The sequence below is a fragment of the Ambystoma mexicanum genome, chromosome 12, assembly GCF_040938575.1.
Source record: "Ambystoma mexicanum isolate Mex_15411 chromosome 12, UKY_AmexF1_1, whole genome shotgun sequence".
NCBI classification, from domain to species: Eukaryota; Metazoa; Chordata; class Amphibia; order Caudata; family Ambystomatidae; genus Ambystoma; species Ambystoma mexicanum.
Window position 1 is genome coordinate 1,162,986,058 of NC_090936.1, and position 27,302 is coordinate 1,163,013,359.

Below are 27,302 nucleotides of genomic sequence, written 5' to 3' on the forward strand. Positions count from 1 at the left end.
AACAGGTGCAGAGATGAATTTAGCTTTTAAGTCTTGGAAAGCTTGTTCCGCCTCTGTAGACCACTCAAAACGTTTGTTTTTCTTTAACAGAGCGGTGATGGGCTGGACTATTCGAGAGAATTCGGGAATGAACCTGCGGTAAAAGTTAGCGAAGCCAAACATGCTTTGAACTCCTTTTACAGAGGTTGGTGAAGGCCACTTGATGATTGCATCAACCTTTTTTGAATCCATATGACTCCGTTAGGCGACAGTATGAATCCCAGGAATTCAACTTCAGTTACGTTGAAAAAGCATTTTTCAAGCTTAGCAAAAAGGTTACGTTGACGCAATCTCTCGAGGACCTCTTTAACGTGTTTCCGATGTTCCTCTTCAGATGGTGAATAGACGAGGATGTCGTCAATATAGACAACTACACGCACATCTATGAATTCTCTGAGGACGTCATTCATAAAATACTGGAAGGCGGCCAGAGCGTTGCATAGTCCAAAGGGCATAGCTTGATATTCAAACAGCCCATACTTGGTGTGGAAGGCCGTCTTCCATTCATCGCCCTCTTTTACTCGTACCAAATGGTAGGCTCCTCTGAGATCCAACTTTGTATATATACATGCGTTTTTGACTTGGTCCAGAAGTTCAGGGATCAAAGGCAACGGGTATCTGTTTTTAACGGTGATTTGGTTGAGGGCGCGGTAATCTATACAAGTTCTAAGGTCTCCTTCCTTTTTCGGAACGAAGAACAAAGCTGAAGAAGCTGGGGATCTTGAAGGACGGATAAACCCGTTAGCTAGGTATTGGTCCAGATATTGTCTGAGGTGGAGATTCTCTGGCTCGGTGAGGGCATAAATCCTACTGCAAGGAGGAGTAGATCCGGGTATCAGGTCTATTTAACAGTCATAAGACCTATGAGGAGGCAGGGAGTTAGCTTGGTCCTTCTGAAAGACATCTTGGAATTCCTGGTATTCAGGAGGTAGTTGGGGAACCTCAGAAGAGATTGCTGCCAGTGAAACGTCGGGCCGAGGATAACAAGTGGGGATACATTCAGGAAACTGAACCGTCTTTGCTCGCGAATCGATCTGAGGATTGTGCTTCTCTAACCAAGGAATTCCTAGAATGATCTGGAACTGAGGGGCCTTGATCACATCGAACACTATTTTCTCCCGGTGTCCATCTTGGCTCACTAACGTCACTTCCTGGGTGGTGTGAGTTACTGGTCCGGAGGCTATCTCCGTGCCATCCACTGTAGTAATGACGTCTTTTACTGCCTTAGGACAAAGAGGTAGATTCATCCTTGATACCATTTCACGGTCCACATAATTGCCGATTGCTCCGCTGTCGATGTAAGCTTCAATTGCATGCAAACGATCCGGACGTTCAGGGCTAATGAGGACCATAGGCACCACGAAATGCGAGGTCACAGAACAGATTTTAACGCTCGGCAAGAGGACCTCTACACTTGTCGGGCTAGGTCGTTTCCCTGCTCAGAATTTGTGGTACAGGTAACTGCAGCTCCTACAGCCTTCTTAGCTGGTTTCACTGGACAGTCTCGAAGAAAGTGCCCCGAGTTTCCGCAATAGAGGCATAATTTCAGCTGTCTTCTCCTTTCTCGCTCTTTTTGGGTTAATGGTCCTTTCATGCCCCCTATTTGCATGGGTTCCACGGTGTCAACTCCCCTAGCTAAGGTCTGCGGTTTGGAAAACACTCGGGTATCAAATTTGGAACGATCAGCCTTCCTGTTCTGTAATCTGTGGTCCAATTGAACAACTAGTTCAATATAGTCTGAGCAGTCTTGTGGAGGATTCACAACTTGAGCTAACACATCCTTGAGCTCTCCACCCAGGCCTCTGTAGAAAAGCGTAATTCTGTTATCCTCAGGCCATTGAGTTTCCACTATAAGTCTGTTGAATGATGCGATGTAAGTCAAAAGGTCTTGATTACCCTGTGGTAACGAAAGGAGTTCATTGTCCAAGGCCTGCCCTTGTGAATGTCTTGCGAACAGTTTCTCCATGCTGGACTGGAAAGCCTGGAAATTATGAAGAACCGGATCATCCTGAGTGACTAAAGGGATCGACCAATCTGCGGCACTGCCACTGAGATAAGAAAGCACGAAGGCCACCTTGGCCTGATCTGTTGGGAAGGCTGCTGGCCTACATAAGAAGTGTAAGCGGCACTGGTTAATGAACACTGCAAATCTCTTTGGGTCACCAGAAAAGCGTTCGGGCGGAGCCAAGGGCACATTACCGGGTAGATTGATTTGCACTGGGTTTGTGGAGGATGCTGAGGGATAGTTTCCTCCTGAAGCGGGCAGAGGTGTTTGTCCTGTCTGCGTTTGTAGCAATTGCCTAGCGAGGTCATCTGTTCGCTCCTTGGATATGAACAGCTCTTCTTAGAGCGTTCGTTTCCTGACGAGCTGCATGTACTTCCGCTTTTAGTTCCCCAAGTAACTGGGCCAATTGATCGGTATCTGAGGTTTCCATTGCGCCTGGGTAGGAGTTTTGCGGTGGGCTTCGCGTTCTGTAACACTCACCTGATTCCCACGGAGGCGCTGGTCTTGGCAGGGTGGTAACTGTATCTTGAAAAGTGAAGTGCAGGACTCGATTGGCTTCCGGGGCTGGGCCTCTTCGCACGGTGTGTCTAACTCGAAGAGTAAGATGTCTGCAGGTGAAAGAATATGGGGTTAATGACCTGGGATTGTCGGGTGTCTCTCTCTCTCCCCCTCTCACTTTTCCGTGGAGCCCCAAGGTCAACGTGCTCACCTTAGATAGGTGAATGCGGGACTCTCCATCTGTGTCTGGTGCAGGGTGCCGTTACCAGTTCCTTCACTGGGTTGAAACGTAGGCCTCTTGACTTCAGAGGATTGCTAACCGTCGTTAACTGCACGAACGGTGAGTTTCCGGGCACCTTGAATGTCCTTACAGTCTTTAGGTGCGTGGGCACGTTAGTATGGAATAGGGCTCTGTATAATGTTCTTTTCAAATGGTGCCTTTTGTCTTGCAGGGCTCTTGAGGTGGAAGATGGTGGTTTGAAGAGAGCCGGAGTTCGAGCCAACGCATAGGAATGAAGCGCTTGGGAGTGCGTAAGTAAGTGCCTGTTGCCTGCTTTCGAAATGCACTCCAACTGTCTCTTTTCTTTTGCAGGTATGAGTTCGGATGCTGAAGAGACTCTGGAAAACGCCGGGGTATTTGTAGGCGCCTAATTGTGGAGGGCGCGATGGCGCGTGTGTAAATAGCCTGCCTAATGTCTCTCCTTTTCTCTTTCAGGTGCAGGAATGCAGCGTTGAAGAAAACCGGAATTCGAGGGGTGCCGGTAAGTAAATTCCCCACAGGAATAATTATGCTTTTGTCTTCACAGGCTTTTATAATGGCGGAGGAGCAGCGCTAAGAGTTGGTAACTGCCGATGGATCAGGTGAGGAAAGCGCTGCGAGTGAGGGTTGCTGTGCTAACCTGTTGTTTCTTTGTCTTTGCAGGTGCTTCTGAAGGCTGGATACAAGAAGGGTAAGCTTTTGTTCTCACAGGTTCAGGATCGGAAGAATGAAGACTGGAACCGACACAGTGAGCGTTCTGCTGCAGATGCAGAATAACGCGAAGCACGTTGCATCAATCGGGTGTGGTTTAAATAGCCTTGGAGTGATGAGGCGTCTTCCTCCACTGCCTCGTCCAGGAAAGAAAAGAGCTCCTGTTCTAGAAGAGTTCCAGTGTAGTATCCAGGGAGTGGAGCCTGCCCCCACCCAGGTAAGAAACTAGTCCCGGCTCGTAGAGGATTCCCATATGGCTGGTAAGTAAGCAGCATGGTCTGCTGCAGGTAAGTCCACCCAAGCATCTTTATACATGTTATGAGCCCGGCGCTTCCAGTGCCGGGACCAGTGATTTTGATGAGCCTGGTGCCACCGGCGCCAGGACAGGGTCCAAAAGGTCCCAATGGGGACCGGCTGGTGCCTAGGATGAAGGTTAGAGGCCTGCTTCCAAGGACGTTGGGCTGGTCCTAGCCCCTTGGAAGCAGTGATCATGACAGTAAGGTGCTCGCAAGAACCAGAAGTGCCTTTGCTTTGGTTTTGGGTTTCTGCAAGTACTTAGGATAACAGGTTTTGGCGCATTCTTGTGGAAAGGTTAGCACTCGTGTTTTCCATTCTATTCTGGGATTATGGGTCTACCTGGAACTGTGGTGCTCCAATAAGATCAAAAGAGAAGTCTTTTCGATGACCGTCCTGACATATCAGCATAACCTTTTCGGTGTGTTGCGTTACTGGTCCAGAGGATAGTTGAGAGCCATCCACTGCAGTTACGTTTTCCGCCTGTGATTTATGCTGAAGAGGAAGGCCTATTTGTGCGGCTAGATCCTGATCAATATAGTTACCAACTGCTCCACTGTCGATATATGCCTCCCAAGGCGTGTACCCTCAATGTTCGCTGAGGGTGGACTATAAGTACCGGAATGACTAGGTGTGAGGTCTGAACTGCTTTCTTTATTCCGCTCGACAAGGGGGGCGCTACCCTTGTCGGGCGCTGGAGTTTTCCGGAGCTGAAGCCTGGTCTTGCTCGTTATTGTCCGTTGCACCTACAGTTTTCCTGGGGGGTTTCGTTGGGCAATCTCGCAGAAAGTGTCCAGCCTTGCCACAATATAAACAAAGTTGTTGTTGCCTCCTTTTTTCCACTCTCTGCCTTAGATATGGGGTCCCGTAACCCCTCGATTTGCATGAGTTCAGTTGCTTCATGGGCCTTGACTTGGTTATCCCTGTTTCGCATGTAGACAGTTCTCCCTTCAGTTCTTGTTCGATCCAATTTCCGGTCTTGTAATCTATGATCCAGTTGCAAAGTCAGATTAATGTACTCTGCACAACCTTCAGGAGGATTGACCACTTGGGCTAGCACATCCTTTAATTCCCCACGTAGTCCTCGAAAGAATAATGTGGTCCTTTTTTCTTCGGGCCAGTTGGTTTGTGCAATGAGGCGATTAAAGGTGGCTATGTATGTCAATAATTCCTGATTTCCTTGTCTTAGGGACAATAGTTCGTTATCCAGAGTTTGTCCTTGGGAGTGTCTCGCAAACAACTTTTCCATTTCCTGTTGGAACTCCCCAAAGTTGTGGAGTACTGGGTCATCCTGATCGACCAATGGTATTGACCAGTCTGCAGCACTGCCTCCTAAATACGAAAGTACGAATGTCACTCTGGAACTGTCGTTCGGGAAAGCCCCTTGCCGGCACATAATGTGCAGGCGTCACTGATTCATAAATATTGCATATCTGTTGGGGTCGCCGGTAAACCGTTCGGGTGGAGCCAATGGTACAGCCCCTGGGAGCACCACTTGCACTGGTGCTGATGGTGGCAAAGGGGTTGGGGCGATTCCAGGTAACGGGACTTGCCCCGCATGTGTTTGAAGTACCTGCCTTGCCAGTTCGTCGGTTCTTTCTCGTGCAACAATAAGATCCCTTCTTAACGAATTAGTCTCTTGTCTGCACTTCAGCTCGTAGTTCCCCCAACAATTGGGCCAACTGGTCAGTCTCTGAAGCATACATTACGCCCAGGCAGAGATTCTGAGAGGCTTCGCGTTCTGTTACGCTCACCTGGTCTCTGCGGGGGTGTTGGGGCGCGGTTGGAGCCCTCCCTGGACCTGGCTCCCGTGCACCAGCTCTCTTCCCCAGTCGTTGCGTTATCGAGGACCCAGGGTACTGGTTCTACTCCTGAGAGAGGATGAGGGACGGTGAAAATGGCGTGGTGACGTCGTGATTCCCCTCAATCCTTTTGTGACAGAAGGTTGTGAGCAAGAGTTTGCCCATGCAGGTTCACCTGTTTTGATTGAAAGATGAGCTCTCCGTCCTGCTTTCTTCCAGCAGCGGCGCTGTAGATGGACCTAGTTGCGTCACTGGTGGGGCGGTTTCCGAACTCCTACAGGCGGCCGGAGATGAAGATCCGCGAGGATGGTGCGTCGGAAGAAGATCCTGTGTTGATGGAAGTTCGGGTTTGGTAAGGATGCTGGGCGGCACCCGCGAGGGGCTTCGGATCCAGGTAAGATATGCGCATGGACGCAGAAGGGGAAGCGATAGCAGCGCTTCCAGCGATGGCGTGGCTGACCCAGGTAAGAGGCGCGCGTAGCGGCAGAAGTGAAGCGATGGTGTGGCCGACCTCAGGGTAAGATGCTGGAGGGTTCCGGAGTCTGAGGATACACGTGCTGAAACAGGTAAGGTCTTCTGAACAGTGGTAAGCATTACGCTGCTCTAGCAGACTCACACAAAGCGCCAGCATGCGGGTGGGGCCGGCTTATATAGCCTGGCCCCAGCCACTCTCTTTAGGCCCCGCCATTAGGCCCCACCTTGCCACTCCTCCTGCCTTCTGCACGCGCCTTCCATGCATTGCTAGGGCTACACCCTGTCCAGATGCACGTGCCTTCAACAGTCTGTTTGCACAGCACACTTTATAATGAGATTGGTGCCAGAGGCGCCAAGACTGGGTCCATTGGGACCCTGCAGGATGTGAAGTAACTGGCCAATGACCAGTGGCCATGACATCTCCACACATGGTTACTGTGTCTAAGTAAACTTGTTATCTTTTGTGAGATGAGAATGTGAGGGCGTTAGGAGCTCCAGGAGAGTGTGAGCGGAGAGGAGCTCCCAGAGGCTGGGGGTTGTCTTATGGTTATTACTGAATAAACCCTGGTTTCAACACCTCTTCCGTGTGGCCTCCTTCCTTAGCGTCTGCCTCCCTCTTAACACTAAGATTTGCATATTAATGATAAATCTTCTTAAACTGTGTCAATCCCAGAACATTTTGCTAGACTGGTAGATTGTTTTTCCCTATACCTCAGTGAGTGGGAACCTTTTTCCACACTCACAGAGTCATACTCTTTTTATGGGTGTCATTTGTAAGACTCTGCATAGTGCCTTTTTAAATTTTATCATCTGACAACTTTTGTCACATACTGCCTATTGTTGCTGGGTTGCCCTTGGGGCTCCCCTTTTAGCTTTCTCTGGCTAACCTTGTGAGAACTACAGTTCCCATGGGTAGAAAGGATCTTTGGATCCCTTTTACACTTTATTAGGTGAGACCAGGACCCCCCACCTTATGTGGAGTGCTGGGGAGATGCAATGTATCCCCTTTATTTTTGACTAACATTACTGTTACAGGGACAAGCTTACCTTTAATGGCTAGTTGCAGTGAACCTTAACTAATTTGGTGCACCTTTACCGTGGGCTGTTTCCACAGCCCCGGTAAAGGCACCCATAGGTGCTCATTTTACCAAAATGACCCAAGTCTTCTTATTTCACCATATCAGTGTTCCTTGTCCTTTCTTGTTACCTTACCTCCAGAGCAGGAAAATCCTTTGTGTCAATTTTATCTTCGGGGGGAGACCTCGGTCAAGCCCTCCCCAACTCCAGCATTTCTGTGAAGGCAAGAAGTAAGGGAGGAGTGACTTGAGAGAATCCAGTTCAAACTCGGAGGCTGGCTGTCCTGAAAGGACTGAAACCCCACAAGTTTGAATGTTGCATGGCTGTTTGATTGGCTGGTTAAAAGTCTGATCCGGCAGCTGAATAAAAAGTCAACCACTGGTACCTATTCCGAAGCGGAAGATGAAGAAGCCGCAGTCAAGATGATTTCCAGCAACCGGAGAGCCTGCTGTGTAACCAGAGCCTGCTGTTATCCTTCCTTCTAAGCAACCTCGGGACTCTGGAAATGAGGACCCTAACCCAGAGCCTGGTGAGATCCACTAGACTCAAGAAGACCTGCATTTTGAGCCATCCCATCTCGTGCTGCGACCTTGTGGACTGCAATACCCCAATACCCTGGGTTCTCAAGCCATTGTGCGACGCACAGTCTTCCAAATTCCGATGTCTGATGACATTTTGTGGGCATCCTGCTGGACCTCCAGAGACTTGAATCGAGTCCGAAAAGTCCCCTCACCAGAGTGATGGACCTTGCAAACTACGAGAATCTGACTGGCGATTTTAAGTCTTCTTCTGGCTCCTGAAAAGGGTGCCAAAACCAGAGAGCTGCATCCAGCCACAAGGAAACACTTGCCTGGAGCCTTCTCCTGTGATCCCTGCAGCAAACGTCTTTCCAAAGTCCTGTCTTCCGTCTTCTTGACAAAGGAATCCATCGACCAGGTTTTTGGATAAAGATCCAGAAGTCTTCCTGCTGCAACTCTTCTTCAGTGCTGAGGTACTGTGTTGGCTGGGGTATCTTACCTACCTTAAGCCTTTGTGATTTCTGTATAGCTTTGGGCGTTTTCTGTGATTGGGAGGCCACTCATCCAGTTCACCCAGGCCCACTGTGGAATCCTCGTAGGGTGTCTTCTCTGAAGTCCTTTGACCTTTCACTAACTTTACAGTGAAATGCTTACTTGTTTGAACAGTCTTCCTGTGGAACTCTGACTTTGCCTGCAAATGAAACCTATCTCACCCTGCCTAGAGCTGGCACCTAGACCACTAGGGTCCCTCTTCTGCCTCTGAGTGAACCATGCTATATAATAAGGGAAGGACTGGATAAGAAAAGGGTTCTGTCTTGAAAAGAATAACAAGTGTTCAAAAGTGACTTCCTTGTAAAACAATTTGGTAACTAACTCTGAAAGTGAACAGTTACAAATGTTCTTACTTACCTTGAATGTGTGTTGCAGTATTCTGAAAAAGTATATACAAGGTTAATTTACTCAACTTTGAATTGGCTGTGCCTCCTCCCCAAACTAACACTGTTGGTTTCAATTTACTATTCCTGTTAGGATAAATGTACAAGTGTCCCCAATTGGGTCTTGCTTCCCCTGACTTGCTATAGCCTGTCCAGAATAAGTATGCCTTAGGTTATACTTTCCTATTAAGTTGCTGCTAGCTGCTTTAAAAAGTATATAGGTTTTACATACCTTGTGTTATCGGTGTTCTATCCTAAAACAAGTTATTGCTTACCCCAATCTGTGTTACACTGATCTGAAAATCAACTGTAATAGTATATTACAACATTAGGTTTTACCTGCCTAGAATAGCTGTGTGCCATTCCTGAATAGAGTTCCTTTAGGTGTACCTTGGTCTGCCTGGTGCATCCAAATTGGTGTAAAGAGTTCTTGCTTATCTTAGACTGTCTTCCACCGAGCTGAAGAGCAACTGTAATTGTATATTACACCAAAAAGGTCTTACTCACCTAGAGTAATTATGCGTTATCATAAAAGGAGTAGAGGTATATACTGTTCCTTGAATCTGTGTTTCACTATTCAGAAAAGTATTTTTGAAAATTGGTTTACAATGTGATTAGCTTGTTGAGTGTCACTGCATAACTGACGGGGTCTACTAGCCCTGAATTACTGTAAAATAATCTGAAAGTAACAAATTGTTTTACTACCCATAAATAAGAGTACCCTATACTAAATGTGTTTGAAAAGGTCTGACTGTCAAGACTTGATGGTCGTGTAGACGATGATACCTCCGTCCCCAAGTACCACTTGAGAAAACAATAAGTTACTGCCCGAGCGATCCTTGAGGCCACAGGTGGTGAATGTCGTCAGCCGGAACCAGGAATGCCGGAAGATGCCCCCTCGACCACTGTAAGGCAAACAAGTGGGTTAGATAATAAACACAAACCCAGACCCGAATACTTAATGAATCTACAAGGGGGCTTACCCTGAGTAGTTGGTCGGAACCCAATGTTGGTGTAGGGAATGTTGTCTGAGGCAGCCGGCAGAGGTTGACGACAGGGTGGCAGCCTGGCAAGGCACTTGAGAAGGTGTAGTCACCACCTGATGCAGGAAACTTAAAACTATGAGCCAATCAGGTAGAGGAGTCCTGAATAGTACGTGATCCAAAGAACAGAGTCAAAAGCTGTAACAAAGGGGAAATCCAACAGCAGTCCGATGGGTAAACCGGGGTCGTGTCCAGGAGAAAGCAAGTTCCAGCAAAGGTACAAAAAAGAAAATCCAAACCAATCCGAGAGAGGAGCCGAGGTCGTATCCAGGAGGTGGCAAGTTCCAGGCAAAAGTACAATGAGGGGAAGAACCAAATCAGTATCCAAAAATCAATCTGAGGTCGAGGTAGCAAGGTTAGTCCGTAGAACGCCAAACAGGAATCAGCTGTGAAGCGCTGAATGGCAGTCAGCGAGTCGCTTTTGAACGCTGAACCGCGATCACGTGACCGTGATTCCGTCACGTGACCGAACGTGCTGAGAAGGGCTCCCCAGGCGTCGGAAACGGAGACGTTGCAGGACACCTGTGGTGCGTCTCCACGGCAACTGCCAACGCCGAAAAGGGAAACGAGACAGAAGTCGGCGTTGACGTTCCTGGCCAACTCTTTTCCGGCAGGCCTGCAGGTGAGAGCGTGTCCTGACACGTGTGGGGACCTGGTGTGCTTTATGTGCCTGCTGTGTTTTCGTGGTGGTGGGGGGTCAGGTTTAGGGTGTGTCAGAGGGGAGCGTGGATGGGGCCGTGGGCTGGAAGGGTGTTCCCTGTGGAACTGAGACACCAATAACGGAGCATGAACATCAGAAGATGGAACCCAGGACCGTTCCTCAGGACCATAACCCAGCCAGTCCACCAAATATTGCAACCGCCCCCTAACAACCCGGGAACCTAGAACAGCGCTAACCTTGTATTCCTCTTGGGAAACCACAGAGACAGGACCGGGAGTGGAAACAATGTGTGTGGTATCAGGACAAGGCTTGAGGAGAGATGTATGGAAAACAGGGTGCAGCCTCCATGAAGCGGGGACATTGAGGCGATAGGCCACCGGATTCAGGACCTTGGAGACCCTATATGGGCTGACAAAGCGAGGCAGCAGTTTACGACAACCAGGTATATGTAGATGACGTGTAGACAACCATACCCGATCACCCTGTTTGTATGCTGGGGCATCTTTCCTTCTTTTATTAGCGGCAGTCCTCATCGACACCTGGGCCTCCTGGAGATGGACAAGGGTTTGGGCATGTACGGATGCGAGATCTCGGACACAATCGTTTGCCGCAGGGGTTCCGGTACGTACTGCAGGGGCACCGGTAAGGTCAGAATCAGAAAAGGGCAGGGTACGTGGATGTTGGCCATAGAGCGAGTAAAATGGAGAAAAACCAGTGGACGAATGCAAGGCATTGTTATAAGCAAATTCCGCTAAATGCAGTGAATCAAGCCAGGTATATTGGAATTGCAAAGCCAAACAACGTAAGTACTGTTCCAAGGCCTGGTTTACTCTCTCGGTCTGACCATCGCTCTCTGGATGGTAGGCCGCAGAGAAACAGGCATCTATGCCTAGTAGTTTGGTAAGGGCTACCCAGAAACGTGACGTGAACTGACACAATGACACATGGCAAACCGAACAGACAAAAAACAGACTTAAAGAACATCCGAGCCAATGAGGGAGCAGTAGGAATGCCTTTGCATGGTACAAAACGGGCCATCTTCGTATACGAGACTACCACTACCCAAATCGTATCGTAACCTTGTATACGAGGTAAGTTCCGTTATTAGATCCATTGACACCGTATGCCCGGGTTTCGTGGGTATGGGTAACGGTTGTAGTAGTCCCAGTGGACGGCCCCTCTGAGTCTTGCATTGTGCGCATGTAGAGCATGTGTTAACATACGTCTCCACGTCTCGCCGCATTGATGGCCACCAGCGCCAGCGTTTTAACAATTCTAGGGTACGTCGCTGACCTGGGTGGCCATTGATAAGAGCATTGTGGGACCATTCTAAAGTTTGGTTGCGAGTGTCACTGGTGGGCAGGAACAGTTTTCCTTGAACAAAGGGTAACCCAACCTGCATGACGGGATCCCAATCAGTCAATACCTGGGGATGATGTGTAACCCATTGGCGTATAGCCGTTAACATAGGAGGGGGTGGAGTGCAAGCACACACAACATGGCCTTTACCCAGGAGCGTTTCAGGATATGACGGAAGAGGAACCCCCCAGGTGAACGGGACAGGGCGTCAGCTTTACCATGGATCATCCCAGGTCTGTGCTTGACAAGAAAGTCATAGGCGGCAAAAAAAAGGTGCCAACGGACCCGTCTACTATTGACACACTTCAGTGATGCTAGGTCCTGTAGGTTTTTGTGGTCCGTGTAGACTGTAGTCTGATGTTTTGCCCCCAGAAGATGGTGTCTCCAGACTAGAAACGCGTGTCTGATGGCTAGGAGTTCCTTTTCAGTGACCGTATAGTGTGTTTCGGTCGGTGTGAATTTCCTGGAATGGTAAGCCACCGGGTGTAGTGCCCCGGTGGTGGGACATGGTTGGGACAAGACGGCACCTAACGCAAACGAAGAAGCATCCACTTCTACGACATACGGGAGCTACGGACCCGGATGTTGCAGGACTGGAGCTGTGGTGAACGAGGTTTTGAGGGTGTCGAAAGCTGCTTGATGTGTAGCGGTCCAATCAAACAATGCTGCGGGACTGGTCAATGCGGTTAAGGGGGCCACAATGGAGGAGAAGCTTGCAATGAATCTTCTGTAAAAATTAGCAAACCCTAAAAAGGATTGCAGTTGCTTCAATGTGACAGGGATCGGCCAATCTGTGATGGCTTGGACTTTGGACCGATTCATTGTTAGCCCCCCAGGTGAGATGTGAAAACCCAAGAACTCGACTTCGGCTTTGTGAAACAGACATTTCTCGGGTTTAGCACATAACGAGTTCTTTCTGAGTCTGGTGAGAACTTCTCTGATGTGAAGGACGTGTTCAGCAAGTGTTTGGGAGAATATCAATATGTCGTCCAGATACACCACGACATAAACGTTCAGAATATGACTGAATATATCATTTACAAACCGTTGGGAGGTGGCTGGGGCATTGCAGAGGCCAAAAGGCATCACCATGTACTCGTATAACCCCTGGCGAGAGCAGAAAGCTGTTTTCCACTCGTTGCCAGTGTGCATACGAACTAGTTTGTATGCTCCCCGGAGGTCCAACTTAGTATATATTGAAGCATTGGTCAGTTTGTCTAGCAGGGTAGAGATGAGCAGGATGGGGTAGCGGTTTTTTATGGTGATCGCATTCAGACGCCTGTAGTCAACACAAGGGCGGAGATCTCCCTCCTTTTTCGGTACAAAGAAAATTAGACTGGCCACGGGTGAAGAAGAAGGCCTGATATGACCTAGGTGTAGAGCGTGGTGAATGTATTCCTTCAGGGCCGTTTCTTCTGATGGTGATAATGAATAAATGCATCCCTTGGGAAGCGATGCCCTGTTGATCAAATCGATGGGACAATCATATGGCCTGTGAGGGGGCAGCACCTCGGCAGATGCTTTATCAAAAACTGAATGAAAATCATGATACTCTGGGGGTACTCCCAACATAGTGGCTCCAACCGTATGCGTTATTTCGGGAGGACCACCCTCCACTACAGGGACCAAGTGTAGCCCCCCCAAGTGCCCTTGCGGGGTTGTTAATGTCTTCCTCTTTCAATAAACAAAAGTGTTGGCAAACTTCTGATTCAAAGGACACCTGACTTGTAACCCAATCGATGAGTGGGTTATGCCTTTTCAACCAGGGAAGGCCAAGGATTATCCCGAACTGTGGGGTTGATATCAGGTCGAAGGACAGCTTTTCTTTATGATTGCCCTGGATGATCACGTCCATCTGAGCGGTCTGTTTGATCGGACCGGCAATGAGAGAGGACCCGTCCACAGTCTGGACAGGCTTGGGATGTGTCTTGGTCACCAGTGGCAGGTTCATTGCTTTGGCCAAAGAAATATCAATGAAGCAACCGGTAGCCCCTGAATCAATGACAATATGGACTGTGTGTGAACATTCTCTAGCAGGGTGAAGCACTGCCTGAACGACTACCGGTCTTACTGGGCCGAAGGAAGGAACCCCGGGGGTTGTGAACCGAGCTCGTCTTGTCCCCCGTACTCAAAGACGAGCTTTCTGAAAACCTGAAGTCTTATTCTTCGGGCGCCGTGGGCACTCTTTGACAAAATGACCATTGAGGCCACAATAGAAGCATGCATTGTCGGTTCTCCGACATTCTCTTTCGGTCTGGGTGATGGGACTTCGTAGACCCCCTGCATGCATCCTAACTGTTTGAACACCACCCCATCCGTGCCCCCTTGTGACTGTCTTTTTTTAATATAATGGTTTTGTAGCTTTTGTGGCATGGGTTCACCTGCACCATCTGGCGAAGAGGGCAATGGTTTTGCTAAAAAACCAGACTCCGCCCGACGTTCGGACTTCCGAGTGTCTACTTGGAGGGCTAGGTCTACTAGGTCAGAATATGCATCTGGAAGGGAAGGGACGACAGAAAGAGCGTCCTTCATAGTGTTACGCAGACCCTTGTAGAACACCACAGCTTTCTTGTTTTCAGGCCATGAAGTCTCGGCTGACAATTGGTTGAACCGTGTGATGTACTCTATTAAGGTCTGTCTACCTTGGGATAATTCCAGTAACTCTAGATCTCGGGACTGGGCTTTATACCTGGTGTCAAATACCTTGGCCAACTCGCTCACCAGGAGATCAAAATCGTAAAGGGCCGGGTGATCGTTCTCAAGGAAAGGATTAGCCCAAGTAGCAGCAACACCGGCCAGGTGGGAGAGTAGGAAAGAGGCTTTTGTGGTGGAGTCATGGAACACGAATGGTCGACAAAGGAAATGAAGCTTACACGGATTGATAAATGTGCGATATTTCCTGGGGTCTCCCTGGAACTTCTCAGGTGGTGCCAAAGGAAACTGGGTAGGCAATACCACGGGAGCCGGTGGTGTGGGGGGTATGGAAGGACCCGGGGTTGGGGGTGCCTGGTCACCAAATTCGGCATCAGCCGGTAGCGGGTTGCGGGTGCTTTGGATATTGTCTAAGCGACGATGTATCGCGCTGGTAGCAGCCGCCACTTCGGTTCTAAGGGGTGCAACAGCTTGCATTAGAGCGGCCACGGGATCCCCGGCAGCGGGTTCCATTGTCTGGACGACCAAAAGGGCTTCACAGTCTGTCAAGACTTGATGGTCGTGTAGACGATGATACCTCCGTCCCAAAGTACCACTCGAGCAAACAATAAGTTACTGCCCGAGCGATCCTTGAGGCCACAGGTGGTGAATGTCGTCAGCCGGAACCAGGAATGCTGGAAGATGCCCCCCCAACCACTGTAAGGCAAACAAGTGGGTTAGATAATAAACACGAACCCAGACCCGAATACTTAATGAATCTACAAGGGGGCTTACCCTGAGTAGTTGGTCGGAACCCAATGTTGGTGTAGGGAATGTTGTCTGAGGCAGCCGGCAGAGGTTGATGACAGGGTGGCAGCGTGGCAAGGCACTTGAGAAGGTGTAGTCACCACCTGATGCAGGAAACTTGAAACTATGAGCCAATCAGGTAGAGGATTCCTGAATAGTACGTGATCAAAAGAAGAGAGTCAAAAGCTGTAACAAAGGGGAAATCCAACAGCAGTCCGATGGGTAAACCGAGGTTGTGTCCAGGAGAAAGCAAGTTCCAGCAAAGGTACAAAAAAGAAAATCCAAACCAATCCGAGAGAGGAGCCGAGGTCGTATCCAGGAGGTAGCAAGTTCCTGGCAAAAGTACAATGAGGGGAAGAACCAAATCAGTATCCAAAAATCAATCCAAGGTCGAGGTAGCAAGGTTAGTCCGTAGAACGCCAAACAGGAATCAGCTGTGAAGTGCTGAATGGCAGTCAGCGCGTCGCTTTTGAACGCCGAACCGCGATCACGTGACCGTGATTCCGTCACCTGCCACGTAACCGAACGTGCTGAGAAGGGCTCCCCAGGCGTCGGAAACGGAGACGTTGCAGGACGCCTGTGGCGCGTCTCCACGGCAACTACCAACGTCGAAACGGGAAACGAGGCAGAAGTCGGCGTTGACGTTCCTGGCCAACCCCTTGCCGGCAGGCCTGCAGGTGAGAGCATGTCCTGACACGTGTGGGGACCTGGTGTGCTTTATGTGCCTGCTGTGTTTTCGTGGTGGTGGGGGTCAGGTTTCGGGGTATGTCAGAGGGGAGCGTGGATGGGGGCGTGACTCTGACTTACCTAGAAATACTGTTAGTAAATAAGGTATATGCTTTGGTCTGTGTACTTAAACACATTATAAAAACACAACACAATGCTTTAATGATCTGTGATAGTACTTATTTACCCAAGATTTACCTTGGTCTACTTGTATTTAAATTAACCATTTATTTTTACAGTACATTATGTTTCTTTGGACCATATGTGTACTACAATTTCTTTTACTGATTCTACAGCCCTCTCTCCCTTCTAAAATAAGCCTGGCTGCTCTGTCCACGCTACCATATACTCAGTTGGTACATCCTTATACTAAGAGTGAACTTGTACTGTCTCAGTTAAATGGTCTTACTAAGCCCTTAGTTGGACTTTCTGCCTACTCACACAATCCACCCATTCCTAGACACTCCAAGCCTACCCACTCACCTACCCTCCGTACCCCAAACCATGCCAGCCTACCGACATACCTGCCTGCCTATTCATCCTCTCCAAGCCACATCAGCCGGCCTACATACCCACCCTCCCCAACACCCATCTCTACCTTCGCAACCACTGTATTCCCCAGGTCTGCGTACTGTGGCGGACCAGAAGGAGAAGGACTAAGGAATTACATGTTAAAAGTGTTTAGTTATAACTAAAAGAAAAACTGTCCTAACCCCTGGCAATATTATGAAGAACAGCTTGGACATTTGACTCGAACAATACAGCAGACAGTGTACAGTGAAATGGGAAAAGGACAGGTTATCTGGAAAGGTCACCGCTGTTTCTCCAAAAACCATCCCAATCCCTGAATTTGTAATGCCCTTTATGGTTTTGGCGCACACAGTGCCACAAAGCATCACCCTTGGGTCAAAACCATTTCTAATGAGAATAGAAGGGGCGCTGGAATCAGATTATCTCATGGACACAACGAGTAATAATTGTGTTTTGCATTGTAAAAACTACTGATATTGTTTTAGGTATTCACCACTATATGAACCAATAAATGCTTCTTTAACAATACTTGCACCAATCTGCAGTTTTGTTAGGTGTATGTATAGGTTTAATTTTAAGTAACATAGTGATCAGATTTGCTTAAATCTGCACCAGGAACCTTTCAACAAGGCCTTGATGCTGGAAATGTGGCCACTCTGCTAAGAGCACGGAAGACTTCCCTCAACTGCCTTCCGGTTCCGCCTCAGTCCATGCCAGCCCAGAGGTATGCTCCAATAGGAATGCACACTTTAGGTTTAATATTTGTTGTTTGTTACCGGTAGACATACCAGAGTTTTTTTAGATACATCCAGATAACGTAAGGTTGAAGGCAGGTCTCTGGTTTCAGATCCAGCCAGGACGGCGTTACATCACAAACTATGTCTAATCGGCTTGTTTTAAGCCTATCTCTCTGCCCCAGGTTCTGCAATATGGGCCCTGCATAGCAAATTCTGTGCGCAGCTCCGGTCCTAAAGTGTGCTCAAAGTAATAGAGCAGTGCCCTTTTGAAAGCAGTTATTGCCTGTCTCCCTTTCTTTGCATTAACAGAGACATCTAACCGGTGCATCTAAATCTGCAAACACATCCATCTCTGAAGCAGCCTATTAAAAGGTTTCCAATGAGATTCCTCACCCTATTGATAAGGATTTCGCCAACTCTTTACTAGGTTTTCTTTCTTGTTCCGCCTTAAAACGGATTGCCCTTTCAAAATCTCAGTCGGGAGGCAGGACATAAGGAAATGAAAACCAAACAGATCTTTTGCACATATCCGAAAGAGAAATTTAAATGCCATCTTAAAGTTGAAATTGTTAACTTTGCACAGGCTCAAAGCAGCACCATTTGCCACGATGACTTGCAAATGGAACAGTGTGCCACTATCCACAGTGATAGGCTTGGGATGGACAAAGTGGTGCTGGCTTCTTCATTTATTTTTTCGCAACATGAACCGTCTTCCTTTCTCCCCAAGCCAGACTGTGCTAGCATGTGCATAGTACAGGGGGGGAGGGGTGGAAAGGTTCCCATTTACATTAACCATCAATGGCATATTATAGTCTGTACTGCCAGCTCAACATATACTTACTGTACATTATGTGAATATGGCCACTTGCAGACCTATCTTATGCACATGAACAGCAAACAGACCATTTCCCTTCCGCGGAGCGCTCAAATTCACACCTGAAGTACACAACACACACAAATAAAATGTCTCCAAGGACTCTGCTGGAGATATTTGCTTACCCAAAAGAAAATAATACTCATAACTCTCGAAATTCCATAAAAAGAAAAAGCCAATTACAAACATTTAAAGATAGCATTTGCCGAATAAGGTTTATCGGGTTGAACTCCTGCTTCTAAGAACTGTTTGCAGCCCATAGGTTACATGTTTCAATATAGCAGACTACTATGTATCAGAGATCCATTAAGTGAATACTACTAAAACAGGAATAGTAGTTAACAGAAAGAACAAGAAAGTGTTAGCTGTTTGATCATGCATAGCACTGTACCCTTATTATATGGGGATATTTGCATCATATAAAATGAATGTATTAAGATAATGCTGGGTGTAGTGACATAGGCACGAAGTGCAAACTACCCCACCCCTGCCTGCCTGTCCATCCATCCATCCAACCATCCATCCATCCATCCATCCGCCACCCTATTCCTTTCTGCCTATTCACACAATCCACCCTTGCCTAGACACTCCAAGCCTACCCACTCACCCACCCTCCGTACCCCAAACCATGCCAGCCTCCCGACACACCTGCCTGCCTATTCATCCTCTCCAAGCCACATCAGCCGGCCTACATACCCACCCTCCCCAACACCCATTTCTACCTTCGCAACCACTGTATTCCCCAGGTCTGCCTACTGTGGCGAACCAGAAGAAGAAGGACTAAGGAATTAGATGTTAAAGGTGTTTAGTTATAACTAAAAGAAAAATGCCTCTCTACCCCTATTGCTATGAGGGGTTCCCCCCATCTACAAAGTAATATAAGGGGTGCTCATCAATCAACAACAAAAAAAGGCCGTCCTCAGCCTGTAACAGATCTGCCATCTAGCCCAAACACTATATTCAAATAACAAAATGAGCCCAGGTGATGGCCTTCTAACTCCGACTTTCTGGGGTCAATGTTCAGAGAATCTCACTCTGGAGAAAGTTTCTTTAAACCGCACCAAATAAATAAAGTTTCCCTTCAACTTTTTCAGAAGAGTTTAAAAGGAGAAGTCTCTTTAAGTTAAATGCCCCCTCCATACCCCAACTTAGCCACTTTGTCTTTCCATTCTTTAGGACTTGATCCACTTGCTTGAACCCTCCAAGTTGCCTTGTTTTTTGATTTCCCAAATATCTCTTTGTGGTTATATTAAGACCCCATTGGTTGAATCCTTGAGATTCGCTTCTCGGTGGGGTTTCTCAAATGTCTCATCTCTCTTGTGCCTTCCATGTGCATTTGGCTTTGTGTTTAAGCGTTGTTTTGGTTTCAATATTTCTTTCACATATCCTTCTTGGGTTTCTAAGGCTACCGTAACCCTCTCTCGCTTTCCTGTTAGAGGGGTTCTGCTCGCCTCCCTTCACCCTGGGCAACCCTGGTACCTTTGGTCTCTCGGGGCGTGCTCCAGCAGGTTGACATCCCGTTCACCTCTCTCCGTTTTTGGCACTCAAGAGTGTGCTTCCCAGATGCTGCCCGGCACTGCAGGCTCCTTGGTTCTGGTATGCAGAACTGAGGATTCCTCAGTTGCTTCTTGGACTCAGCGCTGTTTCTCAGTCCTCGACCCACCACAGATGCACTGTGGTCACACCACCAAGGTAGATGGTGTTCCCCATCTCGGTTACTTGTTCTGCTGTGTCGCCTCTCTCTGCGCGGCCTTCCAGTGTCTCTGCTTCCTCGCTTCTCTCCACACTACCACCAGATCTGCGGTCTAATGCAGATCTGTGCCTCAAGGGCATCAATAAGCTAGAGGCTCGCCCCTCTTCTCTCCATTCATAATTCTTTGTCTCTATACTCACGCTCGCGTACATCAAAGGGGGGGTGGTGTTGTCCATCTATAGCTGAGTTCTACTCGTCTCCAGCATTACCTGGAGCCAATAGTAGAAAAGTGTTGTCAGTCTTGGTTTTAAGACATCTAGTCGTAACATTAGTTTCTTCTATTCCCATGTAGGCAGAAGAACAAGTTACTTACCCCTGCTAACGTTCTTTCGATTGGATGTTCCTCCCACGTATTAGTCATCTTTTATATACATATCTCGTCAGCTTTGCTGCTTCGGAAAACATTTGTCACACCAGAGGGTGATGTGCTCAATGTCGTGGCGTCAATGTCCCTTAGGGGTTGCCGACGAGTGTTGACGTCATCAGCAGTACTAATAGCTCGAGCCGCACTCGTTTGCTTCAGTTCTGTTTTTTCGTTCCCATCAATTGAGGAATTGACCAGGTGTGCCCCAAGACCACAAGCTCTCAGAAAGCGTAGAGTGTAAAACACAAATTGTATGGCGGGGTAGACTGGGAGGGGCGATGAGGAATACATGGGAGGAACATCTAGTCGAAAGAACGTTACCAGGGGTAAGTAACTTGTTGTTCGAATGGATTGTGTCCTCCCACGTATACCATGGACCATATGAAGTAGGCCTTTGCAAAAACACCTCTTCGAAAAGAGGACGTGTCTAAACAGTAATGTTTTACGAAAGTGTCCATAGATGACCAGGTGGCCGCTGCACAGATGTTATGTACTGGGACACCCCTTTGCAGAGCCGCAGAAGTTGCCATGCCCCTAGTGGAATGATCTCTTAGCCCTTCTGGTGGTTCTTTACCTGCCAGTCTGTAGCCTTCTCCAATTGCACAAATTATCCATCTGGCTATAGTCTGTTTGGTTACTGCCAGGCCCAATTTGTGGCCGGTATACCCAATGAAGGACTGATCATCTTGTCGAAATTGAGCTAATCTAGAAATATAAAAGCTTAGAGCCCTTTTTGGGTCGAACCTGTGAAGCCTCTCTTCCTCTCTACTTGCATGAGGAGGAAAATAAAAAGATGGCAGTTTTATCTTCTGTGACAAATGGAAGTCAGACTACCTGAGGTAGGAAAGATGGTTTGACCCCGAGGATGACTTTATCCTCATGGAAAACGGTGTGAGGAGGCTTACAAGAAAGAGCCTGTAACTCACTCACCCTGCGGGCTGATGTTAAAGCCACTAGTAGGACTGTTTTCAATGTAAGGAGCCTTAGAGGACATGAATGTAATGGTTCAAAAGGAATGCATGAGAGAAATTTTAATACCAGATTTAAATCCCAAACTGGCTCATGAAATGGGACTGAGGGGTACACGTTAGTGAGACCCTTTAGAAATTGCACAATCAAGGGTATCTTGAAATAGGAGACCTCTTCAGAGGAGCGCTTCAAAATGGAAAGCGCAGCCATGTATCCTTTTATAGTTCCAACCTAGAGCCCCAGATTGGCTAAATGCAACAGGAAAAAAAGCACTATAGGTGTGCCACATAGGAATGGATCCACATTCTTATCCTTGCACCAGTTACTGAACTTATTCCAACGACACCGGTACAAGGAATTGGTTGCAGGTCTTCTATCCGAAAGTGAAATCTCCATTACGTCATCCGGGAGGTCCCAATCCATGTATCTCAGCCTCTCAGAAAGCATGCGTGAAGGCTAAGTGTCTTGACCTCTGGATGGAGAACGCGACCACCTTCACCCGTGAGTGAGGCATCCGTCACTACCGTTATCTCTGGCCATGGTTGCCAAAAAGATTCTCCCCTGAGAACATTGTCCTTGCAAGCCCACCATAGAAGGTCTTGAGCAACTCTGCTCAGAACTTGCAGTAGATCTGACATATTCCCTGAGAATTGGACCACTGAGTCCTGAGGGCTCATTCAAGGGATCTCATTCTTAATCGGGCCTCTGGCACCAGAAAAATGCAGGCTGCCATAAGTCTGAGCAACCTCAGAAAATCGAGGGCATTCTGGAACTTTGTTACCATCTGCAGAATGTGTTGAGCTCTCACCTTGGGAGGCGAGGCTTTCCCTGAGGAAGTATCCAGGACTGCTCCGATGAATTGGAGTCTATGGAATGGTATCAAATGGGACTTCTTGTAATTGAGGGAGAAGCCCAGTCTGTGTAGGGAGTGGCAAGTTATTCTGAGATGTTCCTGGGCCTGTTCGGGTGAACGAACCCTGATCAACCAATTGTCTAGGTAGGGGCAGACGTGAATCCCCCCCCCCTCTCCTGACACTCAATGCCACTGCCGCCATCAGCTTGGTGAAAACTCTTGGGGCGGAGGTCAGCCCAAATGCAGAACTTGAAACTGATAGTGAGAACCGCCAACCACAGACCTCAGGTAGTTTCTGTGCTTGAGATGGATTAGAACATGAAAGTAAGCATCCTGAAGGTCCAATGATACAAGCCAGTCTTGGAGTTGGCGAGCCTGAAGGATCTGAGAAAGGGTTACCATCTTGAACTTGTCCTTCCTGAGGAAATTTTTCAAGTTTCTTAAGTCCAAGATGGGTCTCAATCCTCCGTCCTTCTTGAGAATGAGAAAATAACAGGCACATGCTCTATTGCACCTTTCTCCAGCAGGGTTAAAACTTCGTGTACAAGGAACGGATCTGGAATATTGACAGAGTTGTATCCCGGTGGATGATCTTGAGGCCTTTTTTAAAAAGGAAGCCAGTAACCCTGAGCTACTGTTTCCAGTGCCGAAGCATCTGAAGTAATACCCTGCCATTCATTCAGATGCTGAGAGATTCTGACTCCCACTGAGGTCTTGTGTGTCAAGGCCTCAGAGTGGTTAAGAGGCGGCTGCAGCAGTGACTGAGGGTAAAGATGCCGCTGCTGATTTAGCACCCCTTCCTCGTTCACCACGAGGGAATCTTTTTTCCCCCCCTTTGTCCGGCCTGTCCTCTTTCCTTTCCAAATGAGGAATAGTAACAAAAAGGATGACCCCTCCAGGAAGATGAGCCTGAATAGGGTTGTTTTTGAGGTTGAGGTATGGAGCCTTGAGGGCTGCAGCTTCACCAGACTCATCCGCATTGCTGCCGAACAACCTCAAGCCGTCAAAGAGCATATTGAGTAACCTGGCCTGCACATCCGGCGCAAAGCCCGACTTTCTCAACCACGCACACCTGCGTAGTACGGTGCTAGAAGCCATGGATCTGCTGATGCTGTCAGCAGTATCCAGTCCTGACTGGAAACACCCTCCGATTGCCTCCTTTCCATCCTTCACTATATCCAGGAAGCAATCTCTTTCTTCGCCTTCAAAAATGTGCTCAGCCGCCATGCTAACAGAGTCCCACAGGGTGTAAGTAAATCTTAAAAGGGTACAGGTAATATTTGCAGACGTGATATGATATGATAGGGTTTTTATAACGCGCTTAATACCCAGAGGTTTCTAAGCACGGATCCGGGGATCGAACCTGTGTTGCTCTGTGTTGTCTTGCTTCCAAGGCTAGCACGTTGCCGCTGAGCTATCCTCCCGAGACCTTAAGGTCATACTGCCTGATGTGAAGATCTTACGAGCCCAGGCATCAACCCTCTTGTCATCCCTATCCGGGGAAATAGAGGGGTAGGCAGATTGCCTGGTCGATGAGGCAGCCTGAACCACCAGGCTCTCAGGTGTAGGGTGCTTGGTCAAATATTCTGGATCTATACTAGAAGGTCTGTATTCTAGCAAAGTTCCTGTTTACAGCAGGTCCAGATTCTGGAGTTTGCCATGACCTTCCTTTGAAGGGCTATGTGAAAAGGTAAGACTGGGTCCTTCTGAGGGCCTTAATTCAGGATATCGGTCATATCCTCCTGCTCATAGGTAGGATAATTCCTGCTCCAGCCTATGTATTCAATGATCCTATTCATCAGGTTCCTGTATGCAGAATCTGCATGCTCAGCTTGATCAGGCCTGCCAAATTCCAGCTGTGGCGAGGTGTCAATACCACTAGCCGACTGGAGGCAATCATAAAGATCAGTTATCCTGGAATCCTCAATAAGAAGCTCCTCAGGATGATCTTTTGTGCCATAATGCAAACCAAAGGGAGGAGAATCCTCTTCAGAGGCTAGTTCTTCCTTATAAATTGAGGCCATAGACTTGAAAGTCTTTCTTTGGCGTAGGTTTATAAACCTTGTCCGGCATGGGCAGAGGACTCGAAATGGTCGAAGTGATAACAGAGGCGTCGAGGATGGCTTCGACTATGGTGTCGACAAAGGTTTCGACAATGACGCCGTTTTGCTCGGCGCCGCCTTCGACATTTGTGTCGATAGGGTTGACTCCGATGGAGTCGACAAAGTCTTTGAACGTGTCGACGATTTGCTATTCTTCGGAGGTATTAGTACTCGGTTCACCAGACGATACCCTTGACGATTTCTCGTCGGACCAAAAGCGACACGACGGTTTGACACCCTGCTTTGATAAGGTAGTCTTTGACCTCCCTAAGTCGTCCGAAGGAGCGACCGGGGCATGACCTTTGCGTGATTCCTTCGAGGGGGTCGAGGCCGCATTTTTCAAATATACGCATCATCTCATTTTTGAAAGCTTCCCATTTTCTGGGGGAATCAGATTTGGTTGGGCACCTGATAACCTAAGTAGAGGAATCAGAAGAAGAAGATGTAGACCTATGGTGGCTCTTCTTCGCCTTATTCGACGAAGAAGACGAAGACTGTCTCGACCGATTTCTCGACCGTGACTTTTTTGCGCCGGGACGAGTCCCTTGACTGCCTAGAATTTTTATCCCTCTTCGAAGAAGACTTCGAAGCTGCCCGCCCCACCGCCAGTTTACCTCAGCGCTTCCCAAGAGCTTTCTCCGTCATGGCCCGACAGCACCCTTAGTGGTCGGTTCGGTGTTCGGAGCCCAGACACCACAGGCAGACCCGGTGGGGATCGTAATAGAGATCTTTGCCCCACAGTCATGGCACTTTTTTTAAACCAGACCTTGAGGTCAAAGGAGTGGAAGTTGAAGACATTCCCTTTACGAAAACTGAAGCGCGCTGTTCAACACTCGAAGCGAAAGCTTTTGGAAAAACAGAACAGAAGCCAACGGGTGCGGCTCGAGCTATTTGTACTGCTGATGACAACACTCGACGGCAACCCTCGAGGGACATTGATGCCACGACATCGAGCACTGCGCCCTCTTGTGTGAAAAATATTTTCCGAAGCAGCAAAGCTGACGAGATATGTAGATCAAAGATGAGGAATAGGTGGGAGGACACAATCATTTGAAATTGTGTTCTTTGGAGCGAGTTCCTTAAAGCAATGGGAGTCATTGTCCCATATATGGGGGTCCTTCCCAGTGAGGTGCCGCTTTCTCCGACCTCTAGGGAGGGTCTTGCTTAGCAGACTCCCCTCCCTATCCTCAAAGGCGGTGGCTAACCCCTGGGAAGAAGGGACAAATTGCCTCGACTCTACACACTACCCCACTCCAAACCAGTCTACTCTACCCACCCTCTGCATCCCATGCCAGCTTCTATCCCCTAATTTATTCATACCTGCCTACCCTATACCACTGCTACCTACGCACAACCACCCTATCCCATGCTACGCCTGCCAGATCACCTGCCCTAACCTCACACATGCCAGCAAAACCCAATGTTTGCCTGACCACTCAACCCACCTACCCTACTCCAAGATTGCCTACTCTGCATCCACTGACTCTACCACTGCCAGTCCATTTTCCCACTCTTCCCCTGCCTAAACACTGACAGACCTAAACACCCTCCCGCTGTACCCCACACCATGCCAGCATACCCACAAGCTTGCCTGCCCACCCAAGCCAATCTACTCATTTACTCAAACCCATGCTAGTCAGCCTGCAAACCAACACACCATCTTCCCCAGCCCCAACCCCACCCCTGCGTACCAATGCTGGCCAACCCACCCACCCACCAATCTCATGCCTGCCAGCTCCAGCCCACCCTCAAAACCCAATACACGTTTGTCCCTACCCACAGTAGGCATTCCTAACCCTCCAGCTACCTACCACACTACCCAACACCTGCATCCCACCACCCACCTTGCCCAACCAACACATGCCTACCCTGACGTGCCTATTCCACCTAGTGCTTCACACAGACCATACTAGAATAGTTCTGCTCACCCACCATATCTCTCACCTGGCCACACATTTAACTGAACATGGGTCCATTCGGAAGCCAGTGTATGCTTTGACCGGGGGTCTTTGCCTGGTCTTTGGATACGACAAAACAGATTCATTCGGGATGTTTGCTTCCGGATCTTGACGCACCTTCCAGGAGCAGTATATGTTATGTAAATATGAATGCTCAAAAATAAAAACAAAACCAACTAACCTCTCAAAATTTCATCTGGCTCACTCTAGAACACAGAACATTAAATAACATACCACTGCCACACCAAAACACTAGACCCTCGCATACCACTGCGAACCACACACACTTGGAGGAAAAAAAAAAAAATCCAAGATATAGTACGCATTTACCTACACCCACCGCAAGTCAACATACACCGCCAATGACCGGAAACCAGCACACAGTCACCAGTGTTACCGAATTGAATCTACCAACAGCACATCAAAGCACCTGCATTTTTCCCTCTTCCTCCCACTAACACTACCCCCCCCCCCCCAGCCCTCTTTCTTTTTCAGAACCGCCAGAGCGCCAGGAGAACAAGCAAGTGGTAGGAGTCCATGGTACAATACCATTTAAAAAAAACTGGCAAGCATGTGTGCAAGTTAATGTTTTCAGACAGAACACTAGGCAAATACTAACACTATTTGCTTCTGCAATGCCTGGTTGACTGGTGGGGGTTACATGAAACAGGGAAGGGGGTATGGTGGAGAATTCACATCAGTCTACTCAAAAATAATTCAACACTATACCCTTACAACGTTGGAGCTCTGGCTAAAGTGGTGCGATCCAACACGGACAAAAGTTAAATGAATACAAGTTATCCGGTACACTCAATGATGAAACTGAGCAGAAACTACAGATCAAGCGGACAAGTGCAGCTACTTACAGTTTTGCCGCTTTGTCTAGGCTCCTGTTGCAGAAGTCCAAGTTAAGGGTCATCTCTGTCTTTTTGTGCACTGTTTCATTGTAGTCTTCCTTCATTATTTCACTGTAAAAATCAGATAGGCAATGGGTATCCAAAAACACATTAATCTGAATTTGGGGGTAGAAGGATGAGGTGATATAATATTAAAACAATCAGAATCAAAATAGGGCAACAGACTGAAGCCCAGTGCGCTTGTCTATGCCAAAGGTAATTGATAAGCAAGATCCTAATACAAATGGAAGCTAAGTGCCTGCTGCGGGTGGTTGTGTGTATATGGAACCTGTGCCAAAGGTGTCCAAAGTAAGAGAACATACAAGAAGTTACACAAACACAATGCGCAATTGAAAGGTATTTTTATGCATGAATAAACAGAGTATGAATATAGCCGACACATGTTTCGACCACCTGGTCTTCCAG

At 48.1% G+C, this 27,302-nt stretch overlaps 1 protein-coding gene across 1 annotated transcript in view; it reads right to left on the bottom strand.

The window, feature by feature from the left end:
- Nucleotides 1-27,302, bottom strand: part of TBK1 (TANK binding kinase 1) — an 814,893-nt gene that overhangs the window by 245,380 nt on the left and 542,211 nt on the right. Inside the window, exon 12 of the mRNA XM_069629775.1 lies at nt 26,847-26,948. Within this exon, the coding sequence (XP_069485876.1) occupies nt 26,847-26,948 (102 nt within the window). The remainder of the gene's footprint in view (nt 1-26,846; nt 26,949-27,302) is intronic.